The sequence below is a fragment of the Erithacus rubecula genome (assembly GCF_903797595.1).
Source record: "Erithacus rubecula genome assembly, chromosome: 21".
NCBI lineage: Eukaryota > Metazoa > Chordata > Aves > Passeriformes > Muscicapidae > Erithacus > Erithacus rubecula.
The window spans coordinates 10,860,007-10,887,891 of record NC_136673.1 but is presented as its reverse complement, the minus strand read 5'-3'; the positions used below and the strand labels follow the sequence as shown (position 1 = coordinate 10,887,891).

At 56.0% G+C, this 27,885-nt stretch overlaps 5 protein-coding genes across 9 annotated transcripts in view; 3 read left to right on the top strand and 2 right to left on the bottom strand.

Moving 5' to 3' along the window:
- Nucleotides 1-27,885, top strand: part of FBXW5 (F-box and WD repeat domain containing 5) — a 164,342-nt gene that overhangs the window by 23,366 nt on the left and 113,091 nt on the right. The gene's annotated exons all lie outside the window — the stretch shown is intronic.
- On the top strand, nt 7,770-18,417 carry ENTPD2 (ectonucleoside triphosphate diphosphohydrolase 2). Its single transcript, XM_079324192.1, has 9 exons — nt 7,770-7,977; nt 13,112-13,229; nt 13,721-13,871; nt 14,497-14,656; nt 14,749-14,976; nt 15,295-15,561; nt 15,755-15,874; nt 16,152-16,286; nt 17,301-18,417. Exons 1-9 carry the CDS (start codon nt 7,867-7,869, stop codon nt 17,499-17,501), a joined length of 1,491 nt encoding a protein of 496 aa, XP_079180318.1. The 5' UTR covers nt 7,770-7,866; the 3' UTR covers nt 17,502-18,417.
- TMEM141 (transmembrane protein 141) lies at nt 19,940-21,597 on the bottom strand. The gene is made up of 5 exons (XM_079324205.1): nt 21,522-21,597; nt 21,361-21,427; nt 21,166-21,249; nt 20,858-20,989; nt 19,940-20,252 (listed from the first exon to the last, which is right to left on the bottom strand). Exons 1-5 carry the CDS (start codon nt 21,573-21,575, stop codon nt 20,173-20,175), a joined length of 417 nt encoding a protein of 138 aa, XP_079180331.1. The 5' UTR covers nt 21,576-21,597; the 3' UTR covers nt 19,940-20,172.
- On the top strand, nt 21,574-24,035 carry PAXX (PAXX non-homologous end joining factor; the record flags this gene model as incomplete). 5 transcript variants are annotated; one of them, XM_079324198.1, is made up of 7 exons in its annotated part: nt 21,574-21,734; nt 21,832-21,892; nt 22,015-22,049; nt 22,185-22,375; nt 22,899-22,970; nt 23,428-23,521; nt 23,635-24,035. In XM_079324198.1, 7 exons carry the CDS (start codon nt 21,574-21,576, stop codon nt 23,672-23,674), a joined length of 654 nt encoding a protein of 217 aa, XP_079180324.1. In that variant the 3' UTR covers nt 23,675-24,035. The 5 variants fall into 5 exon arrangements, with proteins under 5 accessions (XP_079180324.1, XP_079180323.1, XP_079180326.1 ...); XM_079324197.1 differs by having other exon boundaries at nt 22,896-22,970; XM_079324200.1 differs by having other exon boundaries at nt 21,606-21,739; nt 21,832-21,850; nt 22,896-22,970.
- On the bottom strand, nt 24,302-27,763 carry CLIC3 (chloride intracellular channel 3). The gene is made up of 6 exons (XM_079324194.1): nt 27,462-27,763; nt 26,584-26,693; nt 26,119-26,244; nt 25,882-25,988; nt 25,388-25,563; nt 24,302-25,050 (listed from the first exon to the last, which is right to left on the bottom strand). Exons 1-6 carry the CDS (start codon nt 27,642-27,644, stop codon nt 24,889-24,891), a joined length of 864 nt encoding a protein of 287 aa, XP_079180320.1. The 5' UTR covers nt 27,645-27,763; the 3' UTR covers nt 24,302-24,888.

Genomic DNA, 27,885 nt, shown 5'->3' with positions numbered 1-27,885 from the left:
AAAAATCCATTTTCAGGGCCACAGATTTAACTTTAGGATTGTTGTTAAGGCAGTCACTGGATTGACAAAGGATTGCTCCAGGCTGGTGGGGAGATCTGAGCCAGTGTGCTGGGGCTGCTGTCATGGCTCCTGATGGAAAACAGTGGGAAAAGAGACCGGCAAAACTAAGGAGCCCAGATGAGATGTTTCTGTGACTCAGAGCTTTCCCCAGAAGGAAAGGGAGAGGTGGGAGAGGGAACACTGCAGGACAGCTCTTCTTGGTGTTCCCTGCCTCTGGCGGGGATAGGAGTGGGGAAGGAGTGCACCAGGAAGCCCAAGACGTGCTGGGAGCCTGTTTTTTATTGAAGTCTTGCCAAAGAAGAGAAGAGACCTCTCCATTGCCATAGGCTGAGTTTCCCGTATGAGTTCTTGGATCAAACAAGTATAGTTTGCTGCCCATGATTTACAGGAGCCCTAGGACAGGATGGGACAACTTCTCCAGCTGCAATGCTGTGCAGCAGCATGGAGGATCAGAACGTTGCCACTGGAAAGGGCATGGGATGCTGGTCCTCAAACAGACTATCAGCATCAGAGGGGAAAAAATATGATTTTATTCAGTGCAAAATGGGATCCCTTCCTGTATCCTATCCCATAGCTTAGGAAAGGGGTGCTGGTGGAGCATCAGCTAGCTGGCTTGGGACTTGCTGCTGGAGAGCTGCAGTATGGTAATGGGAAGGTGGCTTATACCCTAACACAGGTGCTCCTGCCTCCTGAACTGGCTGTTGTGGCACAGTGCGAGGGTGGGACATGCTCAGAGCCCTCCTAAAATGTTTGCTTTTCCCTAACAACTCCAGGGATTCAAGGGAACCTCTGGGCAGAGAATTTCTCCATGTATCAGCAATGGGAAAGAGCAAATTCACTGCACAGAAGAGCTGATGGAGAGATGCCAATACAAATCCTATCCTTTCAGGTTACTTGAATTCTGCTTGCAGGTCAGTGCAATAGCTGAGCATGGAGTAACAGGTTCTGTTTGGAGCCTTAAGGGACACAAATCCCTCATATAGCCAGGTTAAATGTAAATATTTGGAGAATAAGAATGTCAGAAAAGGATGTGAGTTTTGGAGGACAGTAGACAGTAATGCTTGTACCCACCCTAGAAGAAGAAGACACTCCCAGGTGCCCCACCTCCCCATGCCCTGCTACCTGTCCTCTTGCCACTCACAGAGACCTTTGCAGCAGCCCAAGGCCCTGTTCACTTCAGAACCATGGGTGTTGAGTAGCAGGGTTGGCAGAAGGGCCCCTCAGCTGATCCCAACAGCGCCCTGCTTGGCCAGAGCCCTCAGATGCTTTGGGGGAGCCCAGCAGGGAACAGTTTGGGTGTCTCAGACTCCCACAGGAAGTCCATTCTTGCTCTGGGTCTCCATGGGGCTGTGGTGATGGCCATGGGCTGCTTCAGTGAGCCTGCTGCCCTGAGAGCCAGGCAAGGGCTCAGCCTCTGCATGGCCCAGCTGCTCACCATGGCCATGGCCTGGTGCTTGTGGGGATGAGATGAGATGAGATTGAGATTGAGATGAGATGAGATGATGATGAGATTGTTCAAAACGTGGTTTGTCACTTGGAATTGGAACCTGTGAATAGTGTTGGCCAGTTTAAGAAAAGTGACAAACAGTGCCCTGCTTTGTTCCAAGAAGACAATCTTCCCCTCCATTCTGCCATCTCTCCCCACCCCACTACTGTCCCCTCCCTCACACTGAGGATGGGGATCAGCCTCTTGCCACAAGGCTGCCCCAGGAGGATCCATGTGTGGTGCTCCCTTCCTTCATGGCATGTGCTTCTCTTGTGTTCACCCAACCTGTTCCACAGGCTTATGGACAGGTGAGCCTGCAGTGGCTGCATGGAGCCAACAGGATGTGACCATGACCCTGGGCCTCCATGTGCCAAGGACACCTCTGCCATGGGGCAACAGCATAGGGAACAGATGATCTGCTGGTAAGTTTGGTGTCCTGTGCCAGCATCCACAGGCTCGTGGGAGAGAGCTCCTCATGTGTCGTGCCAGGCTGCAGGAACAAGGCTGTCAGCCTGAGGGGCTGCCCAGTGGCTCTGTCCTGGCAGGAGAGGGCTCCTGGCAGAAAAAGCCAGGAGAAACCATTGGGGGTTTTCTGGAAAAGCTACCTACTTCCTGGCTGGTTCAATGCCAGGGCAACAGGGATCCCTGCCCATGGACGCCCTCAGGGCTTGCATCACACAGACACTGTCCTGGGAAACAGGAGACAAAAAAGGCTTTAGAAAGTGAAGCAAGAATAGAGATTTGTACTTAGGTTTGATTTTATTTCCAGGCAAGGATCCTTGCCAGGAGCGGGATTATAGCCTTGGATACACCAAGATTCTTCCAGACCTTCAATGCCTCTAAGGGGACAAGATCTGGGCTTGGAGCCGAGGCTGGAATACATCAGTGGACTCCCACTCACAGGGTGCAGAGGCTCAGCAGGAGCTGTATTCTATCAGGACCCTACTCCTCACTGAGGAAGGTTTTTGCATTCCCTTATTTTTTTTAACTCTACCAAGTGTAGACACTGGTTGGATTTGCAGCTTCACTGGCCACAGACTAAAAAACACCCCAAAATGTGTGTGCTGTGGCCTTCTTCAGTTCTGGCACTGGTGTGGGCATCCCCAGAACTTCCTGACAGGTCCTTGCTTCCATTCCAGTCCTGTCTGACTCCAACTTTGTGCACGTGGAGATGTTGGTAAGTGCACCCTGAGCAAAAGCATCTTTCTGGCTCCAGGTTCACATATCTCTGCCAGAATGTGGGATACACCCAGCAGCAGGGCAGGCAACTGGGAGGCTTCCTGATACCCCAAACATTCCCTGTGACTCCTCCACGCAAGGCAACGAAATACTGGGGAGAGAGTCAGCCCCAGAAGTTGGGGAAGCCTAGATATCCAAGTCCTTTGGTTGGTGCAGGACTCACCCTGCTTGGAGGTCCCTGAGGAAGGGACACCTCTGGGCTTGCACAGTGGCCTGCATTGACCTGCACTAGCCAAAACATACACCTGATGTCTCAGCTGAGTCCCAAGGTACATCAGTCCAGGTCCTGACTGAAGTGTCAGAGCTCTGGGGACTGGGAGCAGATTCCCACTCCTCCATCGGTCTGTGGGTCCAGTGCAGCACTCAGGCAGAGCTGAGATTGGGAATGGGAGTGAGATTGGGGTTTGAAGCAAGAAAGGGGTTGGAGGATTTCTCCCGTGGACCACACCCTGCGGATGGGTGAGCAGCCTCAGCCCAACCGGAGACCAAAGGAGCAAGTCCCTGCCCTTATTCCTTGGTCTGTGCTTCAGAGGTAGATGGGGGCTGTGCTCCTTCTGGGAGTACCTTTGCAGCCTCATGCTGCTGTCCCAAATGTTCTTCTGGCTGCTACAGGGACTAGGCTGCTCTCCAGCCAGCCCCTCTCTGTCCCTGCTGGTTCTTGATCTGGTGCCTCTGCAGAGGAACCCCACTGGCTTCCAGTGCTCCCTCAGGAGCAGGTCAGGACCCCTGCCTGCAGCTTCTGCCAGGGTTGAGATCAGTGTTCTGCTGAGCAGCTGTGGAGTGTGTTGCGGGATTGTTTGTGCATTGCTCGGGGCTGGCCTGTGCTGGGCCAATCCCAAAGCTGTTAAATGTTTCTGGATTGAATGGTCCCCTGCACTTGCTGTTGGCTGAAGAGCTCGCAGATGGGAGCAGAGAACCCTGTCCCTAACCCCTCCCTTTGGACCCCAACCTCTTGCAGGGTTTACAGGCTCATTGTGTTCTTCCTGTTATTACCCAACCACAGTGCTGCAGTGCCGCCCACCCATGCTCCCAGATGTGCTCATCCATGATTTATAAAGCCATTGAGCAGCCCTGAGTCCCACAGCCAGCAAACCCCACATTTCAGAGCCTTCTCCTGCTCCAGTGTCTGCTTTGATCCCTCATCCAACCCTGCAACCCTCACTCAGTGGCCCTACCTCAGAGGCTTTTGTTGGAAGAGATGGATTAGAAAACCTCTCTCCATTGTCTGGAGAAATGGCAGATCCCTGCACTGCTGGATGACTAATGCACTCCCCACATTCTCCTCTTTGTACTCACATTTGTACTCCTCTGCCCCCAGGGATAATTTCCCCTGCCCCATGATAGGGACAAGCTTTTCTGCCCAGCTGGGATGTGTGCCAGCATGCCCTGTCTTTCCTGGGGAGTCTGTGCCTGTGACTCTCCTTGGAGGCAGGCTGTGTCTCCCTGAGGCACTGAGCTGAAGCCCATGTCCACACCAGCTGCAGGGGATGTAGAAATACAGATGAGAGTCCTCAGGTGTCTCAGACATGCTGGTCACACATCCTTATCCAGCTTTACCTGGGATTAAACTCTGTGTTTATCCAGGTATGGGATGAGCCAAGGATACCAGCACAATAGAGAGTTGAGGCTCCCGAGCTGGTTTCCCTTTGCTTAGGACATTCATCCCTTCCTCTGCACTCCTATTCCATGCCACAAAGAATGACAGAACCATAGAACGTCCTCAGTGGAAGGGACCCACAAGGATTACAGAATCACAGAATCATTAAGGTTGGAAAATACCTCTAAGGTCATGGAGTCCAAATCCTGTCCCTGCACAGGATATCCCAACAATCCTACTCCATGCATCCCTGAGAGCATTGTCCAAATGTTCCTGGAGCTCTGGTAGCCTTGGGCCTGTGCCCATTCCCTGGGGAGCCTGGTCAGTGCCCTAGCATCCTCTGGGGAACAATCTTTTCCTGATATCCAGGCTAAACTTCTGCTGACACAGCTTCATGCTATTGCCTTAGGTTCTGTAAGTGAGCAGCAGAGAGAAGAGATCAACACCCACCTGATCTCACAGGTTAACCTGGTCCCTTGTTGCTGTGACCTCATCACGGTGGTGACACAGGCTGTAACAATGAAAAATTGGTATTAAATTGTGGGGAACTTATTGCTGCCCCACAGCAAAACCTGCTCCTGCATCTGGTGGATTGTCTGGTTATTTCAGGTTACAATGCCATTTTCGTGTTTGGTCGTGCTGAGGGGATCTGTCCCTCCTGCTATCAAAGCAGTTCCCTAAAAATTCACAGCGTGACCCTGGGAATGGTCAAGGCAGGATGAACATATGAAGAGCAGTGTTGTGGAGGTCAACAGAGGTGACAGAGTTGAGATGCTGGCAGGCAAACAGATGGCAAGCAGGCTGGCAGGCAGACAGGGGACAGCATGGCAGGTAGAGATGTGGCAGAATGGTGGCATAGCAGAGCAACCAGATTGTGTCAGTCTGGCTCCCCATGCAGCTGCTTGCTCATTGAACCTGCTCATTTGGGCAGATTGTATGATTTACAACCTGAGTCCTGCACAGGTAACATCTGTTCTTGCCTTTCTTTGATGGTGCCCCAAATCCACATCCGTGTTTCCTCAGACAAACAAGGCTGCTCTCACCTCCTGCCATTGGACCAAATTGCCTGCTTCATCTTCCATGGCAAAGAAAGCCCTCCCTGCCTTTTTGTTGTTTTTTCACTGAAGTTTTTTGAGCCTGGAGCTCAGGCACTGGCCACCTGGGGCAGCCACCTCAGCGCAGACACCTGCTCCTCCCCAGGGATGTGGCTGGGTTCCCTCTGAGTGGCTGGGGCTGCACACACACCATGGGCAGAGGCTGCCACCCTCAGTGCCCTGCCTGTGGTGCCTTGATGGGACTACATGGGAAATTACATGAGCAGCTCCCCTGACCCCCTTTACTGGAGCAGCAGCTGGCAGTGCCTGATCCTGGCTGGGCTGAGCTCAGACAGCCGTGTTGGGGTGCTCCCCACCTGCAAGTGCCGTCACAGGGTATTTGGATATTTCTCTGGCTATACATGCGTTGCCCGGCTGACTTTCCTCTGGGAATGAGAGTATTTCCACCTCAGCATGTCCAAGCTTTTGGTGCTTTCCTGTTTGCACTGGAGGTTGAGCATCCTAGGACACAAGTGATTGTCCTGGGCTCCGCACAGGGTCCCTCAGACCTCAGCTCACACCTCCTACCCCCTTGGGGCTGGAAAGAGAGTGGTAAAAGTGACCCCGTGAAGAGGAGGAGCAGCCTCCCCTGGGGAGGGAAGGGATGCCAGCCCACATGTCAAAGCCACCCATGGACAATTTGGGAATAGGATGGCCAAGTCTGCACAAGACCAAGGAATGGAGGACACTCACATCTCCCAGGATGGGTCCTACCACTCCACCTGCTAGACAGGAACTCGCTCCGAAGTCCCCAACGCCAAAAGAAGGATGAGGAGGAAGGAGACCATCCCTACTCCTACAGGGCGCCCCCCAACCCTGTTTCTGCTCCCTACCATCCAGAAGAGATATTTTTTTTGTTCCTTCTCAGTCTTGGAAGGCCTCATTGCTTGTCCACCTAAAGGTGAACCAGGAGGTTTGAGAAAGGGATTAAGTGCAACCAGAAAAGATTTCTCTATGGTAATCCCTAGAGTAGTTGCACTGTAGAGGTTGGCAAATTAGTGCCTCAGAAGGTGAGGTGAGCAACATGAAGAGTCAAGAATAGGCAGGTATTTTGCCCATAGAAACTTGAGAAGAGTCAGCCTGGGAAGGCAGAAAGACAGTGGAAATGATGCTGTGCTGAGTCTCAGGGACAGGACTATGGTTTCCTGTGGCATAATCAGCAGTAAAGGGGAATAAGGTTTTTTCATAAACTAATATATTAACGTATTGGAGTAGATTGACACGGATTTCCAGGATTAAGTGCTTAATGAATTGAAGTGAGGAGGTAAACCCCTGCAAACAGACTCACAGATTGAACACAGCAGTCCTGCAGAGAATCCCTGCTCCACACTGATGGACATTCCAGGGTAAGAGTGACTCTCTGTGCTCCTATTTAGCCATTTTCTTCCCCAGACTCTGCTGCCAGCCACTGCTTTGGGGACAGCACTGAAGATCTGCAGAAGATGCAGCGCTGATGCAATGTGTGCTGTGCATGGGTCAGCTGTGAGTGGCAGAAAAGGTCCTTGCTTCAAAAAAATATAGGGTAGTGAGACAGGCATGAGGAGCCTCAGCTCACACCCTCAGTGTGAGGACGTGACCCTCAGCCTGCAACCCAGCTGCTCTAGGAGCCATGTCCTCCAGCCATCTCTCTTATTTATTATTTTGTTCATTGTTGTATCCCACTGTGTAAGCAAGCTGCAAATGTCCTTCTCAGAGGAAGGAACCCAACCTCCTTTGGCTCGCTGCTTTCTATGCAAAGGCATCACATTACTCTTGTGACCGTATTGAAAACAGCCTCCATACGCATCTGGGCTCCTTAGGGCTGTCACGAAGTTCTTGTGATGATTAATAGAAGAAACGCAGCCACAGTTGTTAATCATTGTAGATGAGAGTTTCCTGGAGCTTTTCTGTATCTCAGGATGTTCCCACATGCCACTGAACCCATCTAAGGACTAAGCCCCAGGGCGGGGGCAGGATGGGATTGAGCCTGGGGTCAAGGGCCATGCCGAGAGGAGTAGATGGGACTGATCCCAGAGACACAGGGGTCTGTGCCCAGGAGGAGGGACAGAATCGGGCTGAGCCATCCCAGTAACGGTGATGTTCGAGGGACAGAGCTGATTCTGGGGCCGGGGCGGTGCCTGAGGGCCGGGCTGGGGCTGCTCCCGGCCAAAAGGACCGTGCCTGTGGGGTGTAGATCAGTCCGGTCCCGGGGCGGAGGCAGCAGGAAGATCTGAGTCCCGGTCCGGGATAGCCGCAGGACGCGCAACCCGGGGCCACGGAGCCCGGTGTCCCAGCCGGGTGGGCTGGGGCGGCGGTGACTCAGCCGGTAGAGGCGGGCGAGGAGGAGGCGGGGGAGGAGGAGCGGCAGGAGCCGCCGCCGCTGCCGAGCCGCTCACCTGCCCGGCTCCGCCATGGCTCGTCGCCTCGCCGTCCTGCTCCTGCTCCTGGCCCTCGGCTGCCTACTGGGCATCCTCCTCCTCCTCCTCGGCTCTGGGGACACACGGGGCCCGCCGGGCTTCAAGGTGAGTGGGGCAGCGCGGGGGCACCGGGAGGTCCTGGGCTGCCGGGGACTGGAGCAGCCGCCGTGGGTGCCTCGCTGTACGGCATTCCTGGTGTGCGGGATAACTCCCGGTGCGGGAGAGACGTCGGCATCAGAGGAACGCCAGCGTCACGGGAGGCGCCGGAGTTGAGGGGTCCCTCCTCTGCGGGGCTGGTCGCAGAAAGCAGCCGGGGTTGAGGGGTCCCTCCTCTGCGGGGAGGGTCGTAGGGAACAGCCGGGCCTGAGGGGTCCCTCTGCGGGGCTGGTCGCAGGGAGCAGCCGCCGCTAAGGTGCTCAGGGACGGAGCCGCCCCAGTAGCGAGACCCGTTGTGTGGCACCTCCCGGTTGCAGGACCCTCGGCCGCTCATCCCTTGTGCGCTTTGGGAGGGGAATCTGTTGAGCACACTGAAAGATAGCAGCCCCCCAAGCCAGAACAGCCGAGTCAGCATCTGCTGCTATGGCTCTGCCTGGGCCAGGGCTCCCCTGCGCACCCCAGGAGCACCTCCCCAGGCTCCACTGTATTGCTTAAGCCGGTGCTGCTGGGTAACAAATGCATTTTCCTTTGAATACAAGCTGCTTTTTTCCCGCCCCCCCCTTCATAGTAAATTCAGATGATGAAAAAAGTTCCCGAACAATTTCTTGTTGGCCAAGTACTTCTTTTTAAGCCAAGTCTTTTGTTTTAAAATAGTCCCAGGCTCTTGTCCTGAAATAGTTCGTGTAAAACCCCCTTTTTCTCATCCCAAGCAATTTACTTGGAAACTTTCTGATCCAGCCTGCATGCCAGATGTGCTGCTGCCTTCACTTTGGGTTTTTCAGATGTAATGAAGACAAGAGTGAGAAGATGAGCTGGCTTAGCCAAGATCACCCTTTTTGTTCTTAGTATAACTGCCAATTATTAACTCCTTCGCTGTGATGCCTACATGCTTTAGAGGTTGGTCCCGCTATGGGAGACCTTGGGCACATCTTCTGATGGCCATGACAAGATGTGGTACTTGCTGATTCAGTCCATGTTAGCTGCTGGATAGTGCTGTTCACTGCTGAGCTACAGCTCCACATCTTCCTTTTCAAGATCCTTTGCTTGGAATATAGCCCTAACACCACCCTGGATTAGTTATCTTGCTGCTAAGGGACTGATCCTTCCTTCATGGGTCTGCAGTGGAGCTCATGGCCTGACTGCCCTGAGTTGCTGCCTGCTCTTGACAGCCCTTTTCTTTCCTCTTTTGACAAATGTATCTCTGGCAGTTTCTATGTCTTTTGGCTGCTGTGGCTACCACAGCAGGAAGGAAACCTGTCGCAAGTCACTGCAGAGACCTGGGTGCCGCGTGACCTCACCACCCTTGAGAGAGGCAGAATGGTGGAGGACCAGGGACAGCATGGCCTCATGTGACATCAGCCAGCCTGGCGAGCCTGTGGGATGGGGCCTGGAGACCTGGGAATGGCCATGGGGCACAGTGCCAGGCAGCAACACATTCTCAGTGTCTCCATCTGCCTCTGCCCCTGGGCAGAGCCATACTGATCAAGAGCCCCAGCCCTACCCATGGCCTTTGGGAACATGACTGTCCTCTGTGTCCTGTCTGCAGGGGCTTTAGGACTGAGCAGCCCTGACTGGGGCTGGACTGAGTGATGTTGAGGAGAGCCCTTGGGACCATGGGTGACCCAGGAGCAACAGGAGCAGCAACAGGACTGGCATTTGAAAACTGTTCCAGTGTGGGGCCATAATGGAAACCTCTCTGTGTCCCCTCCACCTGCAGCATCACCAGGGTCTGGTCAGAGGGTTCTGTTAGAAAAATCCCTCTGCCACCACGTGTTGGGGACTATCCTACATGCATGAGGCCTGCCAAAGCCCTGGGCACCAGCAGGCAAACGTGCCGAGGCAGATGAGAGGGGTGATGAGAGCCAGGTGCTGGTGCGGGGATACGCTCCCCAGCGCTCATTTGCAGTGTGCTTCTCAGAAGGTACAGGGCAGCTCAGCTGGCAGAGCTGAGGCTGCACTTACACTGCAAATTACTATTGGAGTGGGCTTTTATCCTCTCTCCCGGAGCTTCCCCCTGTAGGACCCCTGGAGCCCACCTGCCCATGCCCGTGGCTCAGACGCACACAGCAGCACACTCTGCTCTGGGGAACACTGTGGCTCCGATGCCTAGGCCCAGGGTCTGGGCAAGACAGGGAGAGGATCTGGGGCCAGGGGCTGGCACCATTGCACACCACTTGTAGGTGACCCCATTCATGATTTCTGTGTGAATGCCAGTACCTTCTGTGTGAATGGGGTACCTTTGGGACTGGAGGAGATGATATTCCTTCATCACTGAGAACATACTGCCTCAGGGCCTTCATGCACCATGCACACAATTCCCACTCCTGCTTACCACTGCCATGAGAGGGACAGGGTGCCAAGGCCTGTGCCCCCAGGAGGGGGTGGTGACTTGTCTCAAGCCAGGGTGGCTGTGGGGTGAGCCGTGACAGCACTCTGCAGTGGCAGTGCCATCATGTTGCAGCACCTTACCTCAGCCAGGCCAACGGCTGCTGCTGCCATTGCCAAGGCTGGGGGACCCACAGGATGCTCCTCGCTCCACACTTGGTGGCAGTGGGCTGGAGGTCCAAGAAGAGAGACCTCTACCCCAACCTACAGGTGTTGGCAGCAAAGGGCAGTAGGATGTGCCTACATGGGGCAGCAGTTCTGCATCCTGCTCCAGTGGTGCCACTGTTGTCCTAACATGTTACCTCTGTGTGGGGCTTGCCCTGGGTACAGGCTCCATGCTGCTTCTCACTGCCTGCACTTCCCTGGGCACGTGCATGGCATATGTGCCCTTGCACACCCGTGCACATGCCTCTCCTAAATGCATGTATGCACAGAGACGTGCACCCATGTGCACACACGTTGGCACACATATGTGTATGTACACCTCACCTGTGCACATCCACATGCAAGCACCCCCACATACCCACCTTTACATCTAAATTTGCACACAGCTTTGTATGCCCATGCACACACAAACTTGCACAGTCCTGCAGCATGTACCCCACATGCACACATAAATGCATGTACATCCATGCACATGTGCACATACATGTGTGCACCTCTCTACATGTGCAACTCCACCCCAGCTATGTATTCTCACAAATGCACCCTGGTACCAGCTCTCCATGGGGTGGGAAGTGAGGCACAGCCAAGCCAGCTCTGCTGAGGGTGGGAAGAAACTCTGGGAATGAGCCTTCTCCCTGTCACAGGTGGTGGGTCTCCTCCTGCCCACCCTGGAGCCAGCCAAGTAGCCATGTCCCTTCCTGCTGTGGGGTGAGTCTGGCATCTCCAGCATCCCCCTCCCAGGCTGACCCCATTCCTGGTGGGTGGCACCAGGTATTCCTGGCACTGCAGGTCACTCTCATTATCTCATACTCTAGCATCTCTCAGCCCTTACCATCATGTACATATCCCTATCTCCAACTTTGTCCCTCTCTGTGGACTTCAGCCCTTCCATGGCATCTCTGGGCTACAGACTACTCCCAGGGTCTTTTGGCTGTGCTCAGTCCTGGGTTTGGGATGACCTATCAATGTCCCCTTTGGGAACATCGTTGTCACTCTGCTCCTGCTAGTGTCACTCCAGGTGATACTTGAGGTAATGCGGTGCCTTGTGAGCAAACCAGAGACATCTGCATGTTGGCTACAGGGTGTGTGGGCACATGTAGCACTGAGGTGGACAGAGAGGATCCCCTGGGGCTGGACCCTCCTCAGAATCCCCTGTGCCTGGTCAGTGACTGCTCATCTGGCGATGCAGGGGTGACCACAGGATCCCATGGTGGGCAGGCAAGGCAAAGGTTGCTCTGGCAAGAATGGACTGGGGTGCCACGTTCTGGGCAGAGCAGGTGTTGAGAGCCCTCTAAGCCTGTAGCACTCACCCCAGCAGCCAGCCCAGGAGGCTGGGGAGATGTGTTGTCAGCCTCTTTTCTCCTCTCTGCAGTGTTTGTCAGGAGCTGAAGCTGCTCCACTGTTCCAGCCTAGCCACAGAGGAAGATTCTCTGTTGGCTTGTAGCTTTTGGCCCGGGGCATGAGCAAATCACTGAGAAAGTCTGGGAGAGTCACCCATGTGAGATAGTCCCCTGAGGAAGCAGGAGATACCACTGGTGCAGGGCCATGGGTTCATGGTGTAACTGGGGCTACCTATAAGTGGGAACCTCAGGTGTGCCTGCCTCTGCCCTGACACTTCTATTGCCTGAGCAGGTGAAAACCAGGTGGTAGGGACAGGGGTGGCATGGGGCACCCATGGCAAGCGGGGGTGGGGTGGCTTCCAGAGCTGGGCAGGGAGAGGAACTGTCTACTCCAGCCCTTGGTTCTATCGAGTCTGGGCAGGGCAGGAGCAAATAGAGACTCATAGGAGGTTTAAGCCTTAGGTGGCTTCACCCCAGAGATGCTCGGTTGTGGTGGTGCTGGATCTTACCTTGCTTTCCCCCCATACTCACAGCCCTGAGGGGGCTCAGCAGGGCCCAGCATGGGCAGCCCTGAGACCATGGGCAGCAGGGGTCAAGCAAACGGGTCCACTCAGGGGTGCTGCAGGAAGCATGTACGGTGTCCCCTCCCTGGGAGCTGGGTAACCTTGTTTGGCAGGAGGAACAGGGTTATTTATAGCCAGAGAATGGCAGAGCCATACAAGGGCAGGAGGGATGAGGGGCCTGACTGTCCTTCTTTGGCCAAGAGCATCCCGAGGAGCCATTTCAGGTGTCCCTCCCCTCCACTAGTCCCAGGGACCTGCTAGCATGGCTCAACAGGAGCCAAGAGCAATGGTAACCCGCAGTGGGGGAAGAGACCCCTGAGCTGCACTCAAGAGGGTCCCCTTACCCAAAAAGCCAGAGTCCCTGTGCTGTTCAAAATAGCATCCCGGGATGGCCAGTATCCCACTTCCACTCACATCCCAAGGCAGTGCCCTGTTTGGGCAGGTGTGGGCCCAGCAGTGCCAAGCTGGGCTGAGCAAAGCCTGCCTCTGCCAAATGGCGCTCCAGAGCTGCTGGACACTGACAGGGCAGGAGTGGTTGTGCACTGAGCCCCAGTGCCTTCCCTTGGTAAGGGCTGGAACAGCCAGGGGACCTTCAGCCTCAAGGCCTGACACACTGCTTTACCCCTGCAGTACGGCATCGTGCTGGACGCTGGGTCATCCCACACCGCCATGTTCGTCTACAAGTGGCCTGCAGACAAGGAGAATGACACCGGCGTGGTCAGCGAGCACAGCATGTGTGATGTGGACGGTAAGGGCTGGCCCTGGTCCTGGGCTGGTGGCAGTGTCTCTTGCATCTCTGTGGCAGGGCAGCATGGTGTAAGTGCCCCTGCCATGCTCAGCTGCTTCCCTCTGTATTCACTGGTGTAGTGACATGTTCTAATGGGTTCAGCTCTGTTCCTAAAATGTCTCCCAACTCCCTGTAAGGTTTGCAGCTACGCATGCTTGTTGTTTATCTTTTCCTGGTAGGTACTGAAGCACCAGGGAATAATCCAGCTCCCTGCTTAGCCCAGTGAGGAGCCAGGTTCAGTTTTTCACTCTTCCTTTGTCAACCTTTCCCAGACTGTCAGCCAGCAGGGGATGCAGTGTGGGCAGGGAGATGTGACTGGACCCTGGATGGCTCCATGCCCACAGAAAATTGCCTTTTGGATAGCCTGAAAGGGGCAAAGCTGCTTAAAAGGCATCTTCCCACTAAGCATCATCCCTTTACCAGCAGGGAGCAAAGCTGTTTCCTCCTCACAGGTCCTGGCATCTCCAGCTACAGCTTGAACCCTCCAGCAGCCGGGACAAGCCTGGAGCACTGCCTGAACCAGGCCCTGAGAGATGTGCCCAAGGAGAAGCACGCGGCCACCCCGCTTTACCTAGGTGCCACAGCTGGCATGCGCCTGCTCAAGTGAGTGCTCAGGGGGCCCCTGTCATACCACTCTGACATGCCAGCTTGCCACACACAGCAGGGGCAGAGGTGGTGAAGGGTGGCTGAAGTGTTGCCCCTTTGCTGGGCAAAGCTCTTCACCACCCAGCTGCCCAGTGCTGCATCCCCTGCAGAAGTGGTCCTGCCTTTCAGAGTAGGATATGATCTGCAGGGAACAGCCAGCACAGCACTAGTGGAAAGAGGCTGGTGAGGGCCCAGCACCAGGATAACCCACCCAGACTTTTTGTATGCTTGGAGGAAAATCCCTTGCACTGCCAGTCTGACTGGGACACAGTGAGAATAAATATCCCTCAAAAAGCACACAGTGGGAGGAGTTGTGCTCCACTCACTCAGCACAGGCAGGATGGATTCCATTGTACCAGCAGGAGGGAGTGCACTTCATTCCTGCTGCCTGCCTCCTCCAGCAGAGACAAAGGGAATTAGCTGGTGGTTTTTTTGGGACATGCCTATGGGTACCCAGGCAAGGGCTCGCCTCTCTCCTGGGCCCTGCTATGGCAGTACTGGCCCTCAAGAGGTCTAGGGATGGGAAGGGCTCTGCAGCACTGTGGCACAGGTCTGTCACTCTGCCCTCTCACTTGGCCCACAGCATTGCAGAACCACACGTGTCAGATGCTGTCCTCAGAGCTGTAGCAGCCACACTGAAGATGTACCCCTTTGATTTCCGGGGAGCAAAGATCCTGTCAGGAGAAGAGGAAGGGGTCTTTGGCTGGGTCACCGCAAACTATCTCCTGGAGAACTTCATCAAGGTGGGCAGGGGATAGTCACATCCAGTGGGATGGCTGTATTGGCTGGGCAGCTCATCATGCACTTATGCCTGCTCTTGTCCTCCTTGGCTCAGCGTGGATGGCTTGGAGAATGGATCCAGCCTCAGAAGAAGACTCTGGGGGCCATGGACTTCGGGGGTGCTTCCACACAGATCACCTTTGAAACCAGGGACATGATTGAAAACCCCAAAAACAAGGTGATGCTAAAGCTGTATGGCCACTCATACCAAGTGTACACGCACAGCTTCCTCTGCTATGGGAGGGACCAGGTCCTCAAGAGGCTGCTCTCCAAGCTCCTCCAGGTACAATGTGTGCTTGATGCAGATGCTGGCTGTCATGATCCCACGGTTGCCCCTTCACCCTGGTGTTTATGCTGTCCTTCAGCCCTGGACCAGCTGCACACCTTTACCAGTCAACCCAGGTTTTGCCCCCAACCCTTTCCTGTTCCCAGGGCTTTCTTTCACCTTCTCAATTAGATGATGCAGCCTTTGGCTAGAGCCAAGACACCCCAAGTCATTTTGAGACACTTTTGACAACTGCTCCATGTCTTGCTGCTCAAGCTCTGGGGGAGCTGTGGGTATGGCACAGCTCATGCACCCCATGTATCCCTCCTCCAGCAGGCTGAGAGCTACCAAGCAACTGTCTCCCATCCCTGCTGGCCTATGGGCTACAACAAGAGCCTGTTGCTGAGCAGCATCTATGACAGCCCCTGCACAGAGAAGGAGAGGCCAAGCCTTGCCTTCAACACCACTGTTACCTTGGTCGGCACTGGGAATGGGAACCTCTGCACTCTGCATGTCAGCAAGCTCTTTGACTTCACTAACTGCTCCTTCTCCCACTGCTCCTTTGATGGCGTTTTCCAACCGAAGGTTTCAGGAAACTTCATTGTAAGTCCCGACATGGAGGAGGGTGGTGACATGGCTGCTGGCTGGGCAGGTTGTCCCTAGCTCCCCAGCATCATGTGGCAGCAAAGTCAGACCCCCAGCTCTGCAACAGTGGTTGTTGTTGCCTACCACACTGGCCAGATTATCTGCTTATGGTGAGAGAGTTTGCTCTCAGCTGCTCCTTTCCCTCCATCAGGCCTTCTCTGCCTTCTTCTACACGGTGGACTTCATCCAGACCGTGATGGGAAGACCCGTGCACTTGCCCAGTGACCTGAAGGATGCTGCAGAAATTGTCTGTGCCACCAGCTGGAGTGAGGTGGGTTCCCTGGGCATCATGGGAAGGAGGGGGCTGCTTCATGTGAGGTATCACCCAAGCTTTGAGAGAAGCCCTTGGAGGTCACTGGGTTTCCTGGCACCAATGGATTAGGGGGAAGGCAATTTATGGCTCCTACATGGGACTGGGAGGGAGTTCGGTTGGGTATGGGCAGCCCTGGCCTCACAGGTGTAACCACCCTGAGCTTCAGGCCACAGATACAAGCCTAGCCATTGCTGGCTTTATCCCTCTTCTCTTTCCCTCTGTGCATCCCACCCAGCTGCTCCAGAAAGCCCCCAAGCTGGAGAAGAGGCTGCCAGATTACTGCGCTGTCAGCACATTTGTGTATTTGCTCACCACCAAAGGCTACAGCTTCAACAACCATTCTTTCCCCAACATTGCCTTCCAGAAGAAGGTGGGTAGCACCAAAATACATCCCCATCCCATGGGATTTCTTTAGTTAGGCCAAAGAACCCTGCAGGAGAGATGATCCCACTCAGAAAAAGAGCCAAGCAGAATCAAGGAAGATCTCAGTAAACAGGGGCAGGATTGAACTCTCAGTTTTTGGAGGGATCTCCTAGGGGATGGAAACAAATAAGCTGAGCTGGCTGTTGGGGTGGTCATGGGGTCAGGTCCTTCAACCCGTCCTTGGCCCTCAAGACACCAGCCATTCCAAGCAATGCTTTGCTGAGGCTTTTTGGGAAGTTACCTCAGGGCAGGAGACCACTTTTGTCTGCACGTGTTATGGGATGTGCAAGGAGATCAGGACTGGCCTGAGTGTACAAGGCTTTACTCCGAGGGAATGAACTCAGTTCACAACAGGATGATCACTGCTCTGTCCTTGGGCTGGCTGGACCTGTGGGCAAGCAGAGGCTCGGGGGGGCTGTGGGCTCCCCCATGCTCTTCTCCCTTGCACTGACACTAAGGCTGTCCCTGAGGGGTCTGGAGCATAAGTCTTATGAGGAGCAGCTGAGGGAGCGGAGTGCACTCAGCCTGGAGAAAAGGAAGCTCAAGGGGATCTCTCTCACTCTCTACAACATTATGAACAGGAGATTGTAGCCAGGTAGGGGTTGGTCTTTTCTCCCAGGTAATATGTGACAGGACAAGAAAATGGCCCCAAGTTGTGCCAGGGGAAGTTTCAGTTAGATATTAGGAAAAATTCCTTCATGGAACGTGTGGTCAGTTTGGAACAGGCTGTCCACGAGTGTGGTGGTAAGCATCCCTGGAGGGATTAAAAATGCATGTGGATGTGGCACTTGGGGACATGGTTTAGTGGTGGCCTTGGCAGTGCTGGTGTTACTGGTTGGACTCCATGATCTTAGATGTCTTTTCCAACTTCAGTGATTCCATAATTCTATGATTCTAAAATCTCCTGAGGCCCATGCAGCTGGGCTGGCTGGGCAGAGACCATGCCATGCTGTTCCCATAGGCAGGAGAAACCTCCATTGGCTGGGCCCTGGGCTACATGCTGAACCTCACCAACATGATTCCAGCAGAGAAGCCCTTGTTCCACAAAAGCATGTTGTACAACTACTGGGTCATCCTCATCCTGCTCTTCGTGGTCACCACCCTGACATCACTGGTGACTGCCATCTGCCTGTTCCGGTACAGTAAGTCCACCGTAATCTGATGGCAGGGACAGGGTGGGCCACATCTGCAGGACCAGCACCATCCTACCTGCTGGAGGCTCCACAGTCTGAAAGCTTGGGATGTGGCAAGTGCTCAATGTCCTTCTCCAAGGCCTGACACCGTCCCAGAAGGAAAGCTGTCCCCTTTTGCCCTCCCCTTGACCTCAAGCTGCAGGAAAGAAAGGACAGAAGAGGATCACTGGCTCTGTGGGAGAAGGGCTTAAATGTTTCCCATTACTATTCAGGGATGAACCCTGGAGCAGGCTTGGGAATGGGACATTCAGAGCTAGGACATCTTTTTGCCACCAGAGCTGAGCTGAACTGGGCCAATGAGCCCAAGCAACAACAGGATTAATTTTCATTTGTATGTGTATGAATGGAGAATATTACTTACACAAGTCGTTATAGCTGACCTCACTAGCCTGTCCCTGGAGCATCGGCCCTGCCTTCTGGGGAGCTCTGGGCATCATCCATGTTGTCTTTCTGGCTAACACACAAAACTCACTGACCTTCCTGAAAGCAAGGTCTTGGCCTCAGCTTTGGGTAAGGACTTAGCAACAACCAGATGTAGGAAGATGGCAGCTTCCAGGTCCCACTTCAGCAACCATACATTGTGCCTTCACTATTCCCATGGTTCCTCTGCCAGACTTGCCTTTGCCACAGCCAGAGACTCCTGCACACCCTGGTTCCTGCAGCTCCATGGTGCATGGCCATGCTGGCACAGAGCCGATAGGCTCCCACACTGTGGGGCTTTGCTCTGCACTGGGATTTGAGCCTGGCATCACCCTGCATCAGGGAGCTGGGAGAACGCATCTTCATTTCTTATTGAGTAAGAACATGGATGTACAAACAAGAAGAAGGTTTGGTTTTGTTTGTTTGAGGTTTTTTAATAATCTGAAATAAACATTTATAACCACAGCTATGGCTCAGTGGCTTGTGATCAGCAGCAGGCAGTTCAGCCTGGTTGTCTTATGGGGGCAGAGCCCCTCAGCCACATCTACAGGTCAGGCTCTGTCTGAAGATCTCAGCCCTTGCAGCCTGTCCAGTGCTGAGACACTATCAGGGCTCTGTGTGCTCTACCAGCCTGAAGTCTACCTCAAATAGACCAAGGCTGGACACCTCACTCCAGACCTACCTGGAGATGGAGGAGTTCCAGCCAGCCACAGTGACCAAGCTCATGTTTCCCCAGTGCTGGAGGTGCAGTCACCTCAAAGCCAGGAACAGGCAGCTCAAGCTGTCCCTCATTGCCGCAGCCCTAAGCAAAACCACATGCCAGCAGCCTCCATTACCAAGGCCCAGTGCTGGTGCTCAAGGCTGGGAACAAAGCAGCTCACATTTGCTGCTGCAGTTACTGGCAGCTCAAATACACCAGGACACATATCATGGTACTTAGTAGCTGCATGGGATTGGTCCCAGCCCTCCAGTCCTTTGGGAAGCCTCCCTCTGCCCTGCACATTCCACAAACATGGAGATGAGTGGCTGTAGGGAGATGCAGTTTCTCACTATCCTCTTTGCTCCTGCTGGCAGCACCAACTCTGCTCTGTGGGTTTGCTCACTTCCCAACACCCTTCCCTGCTCCAGATGAACTCCTGGAATGCCATGCTTGACTTAACACACCTGTTCCCTGCAGTTCTTTGTTTTCAGTTCTTCACTGGCAGCTCTCCATCTCTGCACAGGGCAAACCTGATTCCAGTTCAGGGGATGCTGTGAACCCCCAAGCCCAGTCTCCTCCCCAAGTTCCTCATCTCCTTAGCACAGGGACGCCCTCCTGTGGTGAGGTTCAGGGCTTGTCTCCGCATCTCACACGGAGAAGGCACTTCTGGTTTCTGATGCAAAAATGCTGCTCTAAGAACCAGGCAGCTCCACAATTCAGGCTGGGTTTCCTCTTCTAAAAAATTCAGCTGCAGAAGGATCAGAGCTGGACATTCCACCAGGAGTAGACAATTTACCTAGTCAAGACTTGGAGTCTAACATGGAAAAACCCCACATGTCCCCCTGCGTGCATGGGATTCGAGACAGTACCATTACCTTGCCAAGCAGTTATGGATCTTGATGGGCTAGCGAGTGACAGGTGAGCACTGCAAAGAGGGGCCCTGGACACATGGTCACCTCTGTTGCAGGAGAAGACACCCCAGAGACCACCCAGCAGTGGGACTCAGCTCAGGCCTGGTCAGATAGATATGAAAAGCCTTGCTGCTGCAGTGGAAAGGGTATGGGGACTGGCTGGGCTCAGGAAACATAGGCGACACAGCAACAGCTCTGCCTTCACAACTTAGCCCAGACCTGTAGGCGCCTGCAGCTGTCTCAGAGCAATCCAGGTGCTGACTGTGACTGCCATCACCACAGAGGGACCAGAACTCTCTACTCCAACATTCACTGCAGAGGTTGCCTCAGGCTGACATTCACCACCTGCTCTGTCCTTCACCTTATCCAGAACGAGTGCCTTCAGCTCTCAACTTTTATTGTACCTCCAGTGCAATTCGCAGAGGCCATGGGGCAGGCAACAGCAACCCCTGAGGTGCCTCCCCCACGCTCTCACTGTAGGATCAAATCCTCTGAGCTTTCCAGCAGTTTCACCAAGCCGATCACTCACAGGCAGAGTGGGCAGCATCAGGTTGGGCAGGCAAGAGGGGGTGAAGCAGGACATGGGCACAGCATGCTATGCTCTGCTGGCTACTCCACCACGTCGCCATACCTGTTCCTCCTCACCAGTGTTGAGGTGCCATCCCTGTCCTCTGCATTGGGGAGGTTTTCTGCAACAAGAAAGTACACGTTACCTGGACCACCAACTCTGGTGAATTTGCCAAGGGTGGGCAAAGAACCACAGAGCCTTGGTGAGGCACATAAAGCTTCTTCAAGTTGGCCTAGCTTTGGGAGCTCAAGGTATGTGTGGGAGAGAGCAGCAAGCAGCCATGAGAATTGTCCAGCAGCACCTCCAGTTCTGCCCACCCGACTGAGCAGCAAATCCTTCCATCCCTTCTTCCTCTTCCAGCAAATGAGCCTTTTGTGCTGGCTCTCATGAATACCCAAAGCAGACAGGGCATGAGGCAGTGGCAAGTGCACCCAGCCCACATGACCAGCCGTGCTCAGGATCCCATTGTGCTGGGTGCACAGATGGACTGGTGGGGAGGGAGGAGGGGAGGGGAAGCAGGCATGAAACCAGGTGAGCTCCACCCACCATGGGTGTTCCTGCTCCCACTCCTTGGTTGCAGGGTGTCAGTGTGGGACATAATGAGATTTTGGCAATGACATTGTCACCAGCTATCATTAAAAGACAGGAAGAGCAAAGTAATTATTGTAGCAGGGAAGAACCAGGCACGACATGCTCAGGGAAAGCAGTCGGAAGATATGACTGTACCTGCGGGTTGAGATACCACATCAGTCACGGCGAGCTCCTGTGGGGACTTGCCTGTCTCCAGGTAAATCCAGAAGTTGGAGCATTTCTGCGTCTCAGCTCTGGTTACCACGTAACTTCCGAGGGACCCTGCAGCTGAAGCGGCCGAGGTGCTCCTGGGAGTGCCAGCAGCACCTCGGTAGGAACAGCACCTACAGCTGCGAACCCTCCTGAGCCCTGGGGGCTGGGGCACAGGGAGGTGGTTGGAGCCAGAGATGAGCCCCAATAACAATGACAAACACCCCTCTGTACCGCTCGGGCTGGACACTTACCCGCAGCCAGCAGCAGGCTCCACTGCGGGCTGTATGGCAGCTTCTGCCGCGCCAGCTTCTGCACTGCGAAGGCGGCCCCGCTGCCTGCCGAGACCAGAGCCGGGGTTACCGGACACGGCCGGGACGTCCCCGCTGCCCCCAGGGAGGGGTCAAGGACAGCCCGGGAGATGCTCGGGTGGCTGGACCAGCCCGTACCTGCCAGGAAGGTGCCGATGCCCTTCACGAAGGCGTGAGACTGGCAGGCCGCGTATTGCTGCAGCGCCTGAGGAGACGCGTCAGCGCGGGGGCCCGAGGCCCACCCGGCCCCTCAGCCCCGACCCCCCCTGCACCCCCAGGCCGCTCCCCGCGGAACGCACCGGGTGCTTGGCGGCCACATCATCCTCCACCCGCCTCACGCCTAGGTTCACCATGGCGGGAATGCCGGGCGTGGCCCTGGGCAGGAACCACCGCTCCCGCCCGCCTCTTCCACCGCCCTTTCCGGCACGGCCATGGCGGAACCGACAGGGCCGTTTTATCTGCTCCGAGCCGGGACGGGCCAATTCCTCTGCTACTGGGGATCCGACGGCACCGTTTAGTGAGAGCGGGGCGGGAGAAGAAGAAGCTGGGGGTGGGCACGGGGCCAGCCGGGGATCGAGCAGTCCTGGCTTGAGCTGCTTCCTCCCGCAGTGTGACCGACGCGATGGAGGTGTGGGCCGGGGAGTTCGGCGGCTGCCCGGCGCTTGCTGGTGTAGGTACTGGGGGGCCAGGAGGCGGCGGGAGAGCCCGGGGCTGAGACCCCTGGCGGGGCAGGGATGTATCTGCACTAAGGCTAGGCCATGTTGGACGCGCTCGCCTCCTCTCCCTCTGCAGCGGTGCCCGCCGGAGGAGCACGGCGCGGTGCTCAGGTGGGTGCCGCCGCCCTGGGACCTTCCGCGCTACAGGCATCCTTTCTCCCCGGGCTCCCCTGCCCTAGGCCCCTCTTCACCCTGGGCTCTCCCTCTCTCCCTCTCTCCCGCTTCCCTCACCCCCGCTCCCCACAGGGCCGGTCTGGGTCGCGGGGCCGCCGCGCTGAGTCTGGGCCGAGGTTCGGCCACGCTGCAGCTGCCGGAGGAGCCGCGGTGCCCGGCCCTGGCCCTCACCCAGCTGCCTGCCGCCGAGTCGTGCAGACAGCTGCAGGCGCTGGTGTTCGGCATGGCCGGCTACATCGAAAGCTTGGAGAGGCGCCTGGAAGGTCCGTGGTGGGTTTAGAAGAGGGGGAGAGCCAGCAGCTCCTACCACCTTCATGGGATCATCACTCCCACACCCCCCTAAAGTGCTCTAGATGCTCCAGTTCAGCCGTAGCAGGAGAGGGCTTCACCCCAGGTGGTTTCTTCTCACTTCCCAATGGACTGCTGCCCATCACTTCCCTGTTCAGGCTGGCATGTTCCCAAAGCTGGCCAGGATCTGCACCAGACCTCTGCAGGTAGAAGGGACCCTGTCTGGGCCCAGAGGACACAGTGGTATGTCTCTGTGTGAAAACACAGCCCTGTCCTCATGGCCAGGACCACACCAGCATCCTAAATGTGGAGTCACCTTACAGACATATTTGTTGGAGGGATATTGAAAGATTTTGGAGCAGCAGCAGTCTGGATGCAAGTGCTAAGAGGAGAAGGGGTTCATTGCAGTGGAGGGAGCTCACTGGGGAGGCTTGAAGTGCTGCATGCAGAATTGGGGGTTGTTGTCACAAGCTTTGGCTCTGGTTCCTGTCTCAGTAGCAGTGGAGACATTAGCATCTTCCTGCAGCCCTGAGAAGAACGCTGCCCGGAGTCAGCAGCTCTTCCTGCCAGGTAAGCACTGCCAGGGGCACCTGCCCTGGTCCTGCAATCTTTTGTCTTCTCCCTGGAGGCTGCTGGTCCTGTATCCATGTGCTCTCCAGGACACTCTGGGTGCCCTTGGCCGTGGCTGCTGGCAGCCACCCATTGTCCTGGTACTCTTCCAGGCAGAGCTGGGGCAGGGCTTACTGTGGTGGCTCTCAGGGTATCTGGGATGCTCAGGTCAAAGGATGGGCATTGCCAGCCTCAGAAGGAGAGCAGGCTTTGCTGTGCTTCCAGACTAGAGGCTGTGGCGGATCCATGGCTCCTTTGAGAGAGGAGGTCAAGTTTGGTCCCTTCTTGCACTCTGTGGCTGCTGGTCCTGCCAGGCTGAGCTGCAGGAGGCTCCCTCTGGCTCTGGAGGGACTGGCAAGGCTGCCAGAGCTCCTGAGTAACCTGTAATCTGTGTTCTGTCTGTTCCTGACCGAGGCAGACCCTAGCCCCAGGAAGAGTAGGGCATCTGACTTGGCTTTGCCAGCCAAAAGGAAAGTCCCAGGGGAGTCGCTCATTAACCCTGGTTTCAAAAGGTCAGTGTGGGGCTGGGTGCTGCTCACTGGGCACCTTATGGGCTCTGCTCTGAAGTTATGTGACAGCAGGACTTGGTGTTCCAGGCTCTGATGTTTCCTCCATCTCTTTCCAGCAAGAAGGCGTCATCTGGAGTGAATTTTGAGGACTCCTGATGGGTGCTGCCCTGTGGCCTGATGACAGCCCTATGGACCTCTGTGTCTAAACGAGGAGGCATCCCTATTGTTCCAGACCTGCTGAGCTCCTTGACCCAGGGAGACAGCAGAGGCAGCAGTACCTGGCAGCCACCCCTCAGCTGGGGTGGTGGCAGGGCCCCTGGGGGGGGGACAGATGGAGCAGAGGGGACACCAGCATTGTGTGTTTTTCTCCTGCAGCTCTTGTCTACTGGCAGGGACCAGCTCCTGACCTCACTTACCATGAACTGGTGGAGTTTTGGGTGGAGCTTTGATACTGTGGAATGGAAAGATCACCTGTGCTTTGCTTCTGGCCAGTAAAGGTGTTTTTAGCCAGCTAGTATCTCTGGGCATGTCTGCCCATTCTGCCTCTCCCTTTCTCAGGAAGCCTTGGGCCTGCTTCAGCTGAATGTGAAGGTCCAGGCCTCAGAGAAGTTCCATTCCCTTCCAGCTTTTTGCAAATGGGTGTGTGGTTAGAACCTGGCTTACCCCTCTGGAGACCTGGGAGAGTGGCCTCTGCCTTGCTTGGGCACTGGGAGAGGATGAGAATGTCAGTACAAAGACTTGTGAGGCAGGAGCTGCTGGGATGATCACTCCAGATCACTGGTCTTGCTTGCAAAGCTTTTATTGATTTCCAGGACCTCTGAAGCTTAGCTTGGGCTTTCCTTGCTTCACAATCCCCAAGTCTGTTGAGAGCTTCCTAGTAGTGACTTTGGGGGCAACTGACCTCTGCCCATTGCCTGTGCCATCCCCTTCCAGCTCTGTTCCTAGGTCTGTGTAGCTGTGCCAGATCCCCTCACGCGGTGCAGATGTGAGGGCACCCTGTGGTGTCTGCTGTCCAAGTGGGTGGCACAGTGTACCTATGCAAGTGGCTGCAGGGCAGCTTGTCGTCCCCAGCTCTGTCCCTGCCCTCAGCTGGGCACAGCTTTGTCACTGATGGTGCCTGTGGCTGTGCCGCCTTGCCCTGATCCTGATGCTCGAGGAGCCACAGAGCTTGTCCTGGTTGTGAGGAAGGGTGGGTGGCACAAGAGGGGCTTAGTGCACTGCAGATTGCTGCCAGCACCTGTGTGCAAGTGGAGGGAATTTGGGTGCAAGGGGCACAGCTCTCCTGAGCCACTGCAGGCAGGGGCAGGCTGGACACTGAGCACCTGCCTGAGCCCAGCCTTGGCCCTGACCCACCAGGGCATGTTCCCCGCTCACTGCAGTGCCCGGACCACGGAACGATAGGCTTGTATAATCTCCTGGCTATTGGGGCAGGTGTATTTGAACTCCTTGGTTTCACTGGCACTGTTGAGGTACCGCCACACGCCCCACATGTCCTTCGGGATCCCAAAACAGCGGTAGTGCTGGCACACGACCTGCAGGTATGAATAGGAGACCTGCCTGACACTGTGCCAAGGAGAGCTCTAACACCAGGGCAGGCGCCAGTTGGGAAGGGTGGCAGGGAGCCAGGAACATTCCTGGTACTGCACAGTTCAGGGGCTGGCACTCAGGAGGGGATGCAGAGAGGAGTGGGATCTGTGGCAAGGTATTGTGCTGGCCAGGGCTCCTGGGGAGAGGGATGCTGGAGGGCACATAACTGAGAGGACAACGGGGAGAGGAGCAGGGGTTTGCTGTAGGCACCAAGGTGAAAGCAAGGGCATGGGGATGCCAGGTAAAGGAGAAGGGCATGGTACTGGGATGCTCGTGGCTTACCTGAACAATGTTGAGCTTGGGCAGCAGGTTGCAGTCGGCCAATGTGAGGTGGTCTCCATCAAGGAAGCGGCGCTGAGAGACCCGGAGCTGGGAGTCCTGGGCCAGCTCGTGCTCCAGAGGGGTGCTCAGGTATTCATCCAGCTTCAGCAAGGCCCGCAGCAGGCTCCGCTGCAGTGCTGCAGGGAGGGTGGCCAGGTCAGTGCAGCCCTGCTTTTAGGCAAGGGGCCCCTTGTCTGCTGTGGCCTCCTGCCAGCCCAGCCCTGTGTCCAGGCAGCAGCTGTCAGCCTCTTCCCACGTGGCTCAGGCTGGCACCTGCTTCTGCCCTCCCACAGAGACCTGGCACAGCCACACTGGCCCACGTAGGGAGGGCAGTGCCTGGACAGACCTGACTGTGGACTGGGTGGGGAGACTGAGAAAGCTCAGTGTGACCAGGCTGAGCTTTGGGGCGTGGCACCCGAGAGGTTGCGTGGGGTGCTCCCCCACCTGCTCCTCACCCTCATCCTGGGCAGGTACTGGGTTCTTGATGAAGGCAGAAAACTTGTGAAAAATGTCGTTCCCAGCCAGGCTTGACTCTGGGTACTGCGGGACTAGACTGGGGCACCTGCAGGGACATGGATAGGGCTGAGGCAGATAGCAGAGGCTGACAGGCTCATCTGCTGTTAGCCCCCTCATCCTTCAGCTTGTCCTGCCCTTTGGGGGGCCCTTCTTTCAAGGTAGCACCAGCCACTGACATGGGGGGACCCAGCTGGTTCTCCAGGAACTCCTCAATGGTGATAGTGTCAGTCTTGGGCTCGCCATTGTAGAGGAGGACAGGCAGCTGAGCACCTGGTGCAAAGTCCTTCAGCACGTCCAGCGCCCTGTGGGAGATGGATATGCTGTTGATGCCTGGCATATCCAGGGCTCTGCAGAGCACCGCGTGTGTGTGTTCGTATTGTGCATATGCGTCCCAGCAACAGAAGTTCTGGGGGGCTGGTGCACAATGTCCCCTCAGGCCCCTACTGCTCAGGGTGTGCTCCAGGAAATACCTGTGAATCTCCCCCAAGCAGCAGTGGTCACCTGGGGAGGTACAAAAAGCTCCATGGATCCCATGGTGCCCAGCCTTCACATCCCTTCGCAAAGTGTTGGGGACCTATCAACCCCCCCACCCTGCACATGATCCTGGCCCCAGGGCTGGCACCCCTTGGGACACCACTCACCTCTTCACATCCACAGTGGTGAGGGTGAAGGGCACACCTTTAAGCAGCAGCACCATGAAGAGCCGCTGGCAGAAGGGGCAGTGCCCCACGCTCTCCCCATCCTCGCTTGCCTGTGGGCACAGAGAGCTCAACTGTGCTTTTGCCCTGGCATGGCCTCAGTGGCAGCAGCCCCAGAGGGTACAGGGTGAAGATGATAGGACACATGCCCCAGCCCAGCCTGTCAAGCTGTGCTGCAGTCCATGGTACCTGCTATGCCAGGCAGGGCACCAGCTCGTAGCCCCTGCCTGCTCCCAGAGCCTCAGTGCCATACCGAGAGAAGCCACGTGGCACAGCAGGTGCCAAGGGGACAAGGGCTTGAGAGTGGCAGCAGCAGGGGGCAGCAGCAGAGATGCACCCGAGGAAGGTGACAGTGATACTGGGGCCCTGTGAACCCCAGCCACAATCCCAGGCGAGCTCTATCCTGCCCTGCACAGTCAGACTGACTGCTCTCACCAGGTGGTGGCTGGGAAGGTCCTGGCAGGTGCCGGCAGATGCTGGGCTGCTGGGCTCTGCTTTCAGGGGGGAACCTGGTCCAACCTCCCAAGATTTAACCCCCCCCAGCCCCTGTGCCTGCAGGGCAGGAAGCAGCAAGCAGTGTCCCCTGGAGAGAAGCCTGAGCTGCCTGCTGCCTATCAACCCACCTGCCTGCTGTCAGCCCCATTGCCGACCCGGTGCTTGACCCCCTGCCCACTGTCTGCCCCCCTGCCTGCCCAGTGCCCACAACTCGCACTGCAGTGGGTGGGGGCAGCCCAGCCATCCCACCACAGCGCTGCCAGGGTTGTTTGCCAGGGCTGCCCACTGGCCTGGGGCACTGACCTGAGGACCCCCCCCCCCCTCACCTTGATGAAGAGCTGTATTTGGGGTTTTTCAGCCATGCTGCGTGGCGGCTCCTTGCTGCACTGCTGGTTGCAACCTGAGTGCCCCAGCTGAAACCACGGCCCCTCCCCGCCCACATTCCTCCTCGGGGTGCACCCGCTCCCACCCACGCCTGGCCCCACGGCACAGGCAGGACGCCCTGCCATGGGGCCCCGCCACTGTGACTGCTGCCAACCCCAGGCTGGTAAGTGCAGCGGTAGCACTGCCACTCCTACCTGTACCCCCAGCCACCCCACACTGCCTGAATGACAAGCAGTGGGCACAGCCCTGTGTTGTGCCAGCACTCCTTGCCTCTAGCAGGATCTTGCATCCCTACCCTGTGCACTGCCGCTCTCTTTCTCAGCCCAGGTCCTCCCAATCACCTATCCCTGCCCTTTCCCCCATGAC

Excerpts from the sequence above, each read along its gene's own strand:
- CLIC3 (XM_079324194.1), bottom strand. The coding sequence starts at position 27,644 with ATGGCAGGGCGTCCTGCCTGTGCCGTGGGGCCAGGCGTGGGTGGGAGC. Across the intron at positions 26,245-26,583 it reads ACCACTGTGGATGTGAAGAG|GGCGCTGGACGTGCTGAAGG; the intron begins GTGAGTGGTGTC and ends CATCTCCCACAG. Across the intron at positions 25,989-26,118 it reads AACCAGCTGGGTCCCCCCAT|GTGCCCCAGTCTAGTCCCGC; the intron begins GTCAGTGGCTGG and ends ATGTCCCTGCAG.
- ENTPD2 (XM_079324192.1), top strand. The coding sequence starts at position 7,867 with ATGGCTCGTCGCCTCGCCGTCCTGCTCCTGCTCCTGGCCCTCGGCTGC. Across the intron at positions 7,978-13,111 it reads GGGGCCCGCCGGGCTTCAAG|TACGGCATCGTGCTGGACGC; the intron begins GTGAGTGGGGCA and ends TTACCCCTGCAG. Across the intron at positions 15,875-16,151 it reads GTGCCACCAGCTGGAGTGAG|CTGCTCCAGAAAGCCCCCAA; the intron begins GTGGGTTCCCTG and ends CATCCCACCCAG.
- TMEM141 (XM_079324205.1), bottom strand. The coding sequence starts at position 21,575 with ATGGTGAACCTAGGCGTGAGGCGGGTGGAGGATGATGTGGCCGCCAAG. Across the intron at positions 21,428-21,521 it reads ATGTGGCCGCCAAGCACCCG|GCGCTGCAGCAATACGCGGC; the intron begins GTGCGTTCCGCG and ends GCGTCTCCTCAG. Across the intron at positions 21,250-21,360 it reads CATCGGCACCTTCCTGGCAG|GCAGCGGGGCCGCCTTCGCA; the intron begins GTACGGGCTGGT and ends TGGTCTCGGCAG.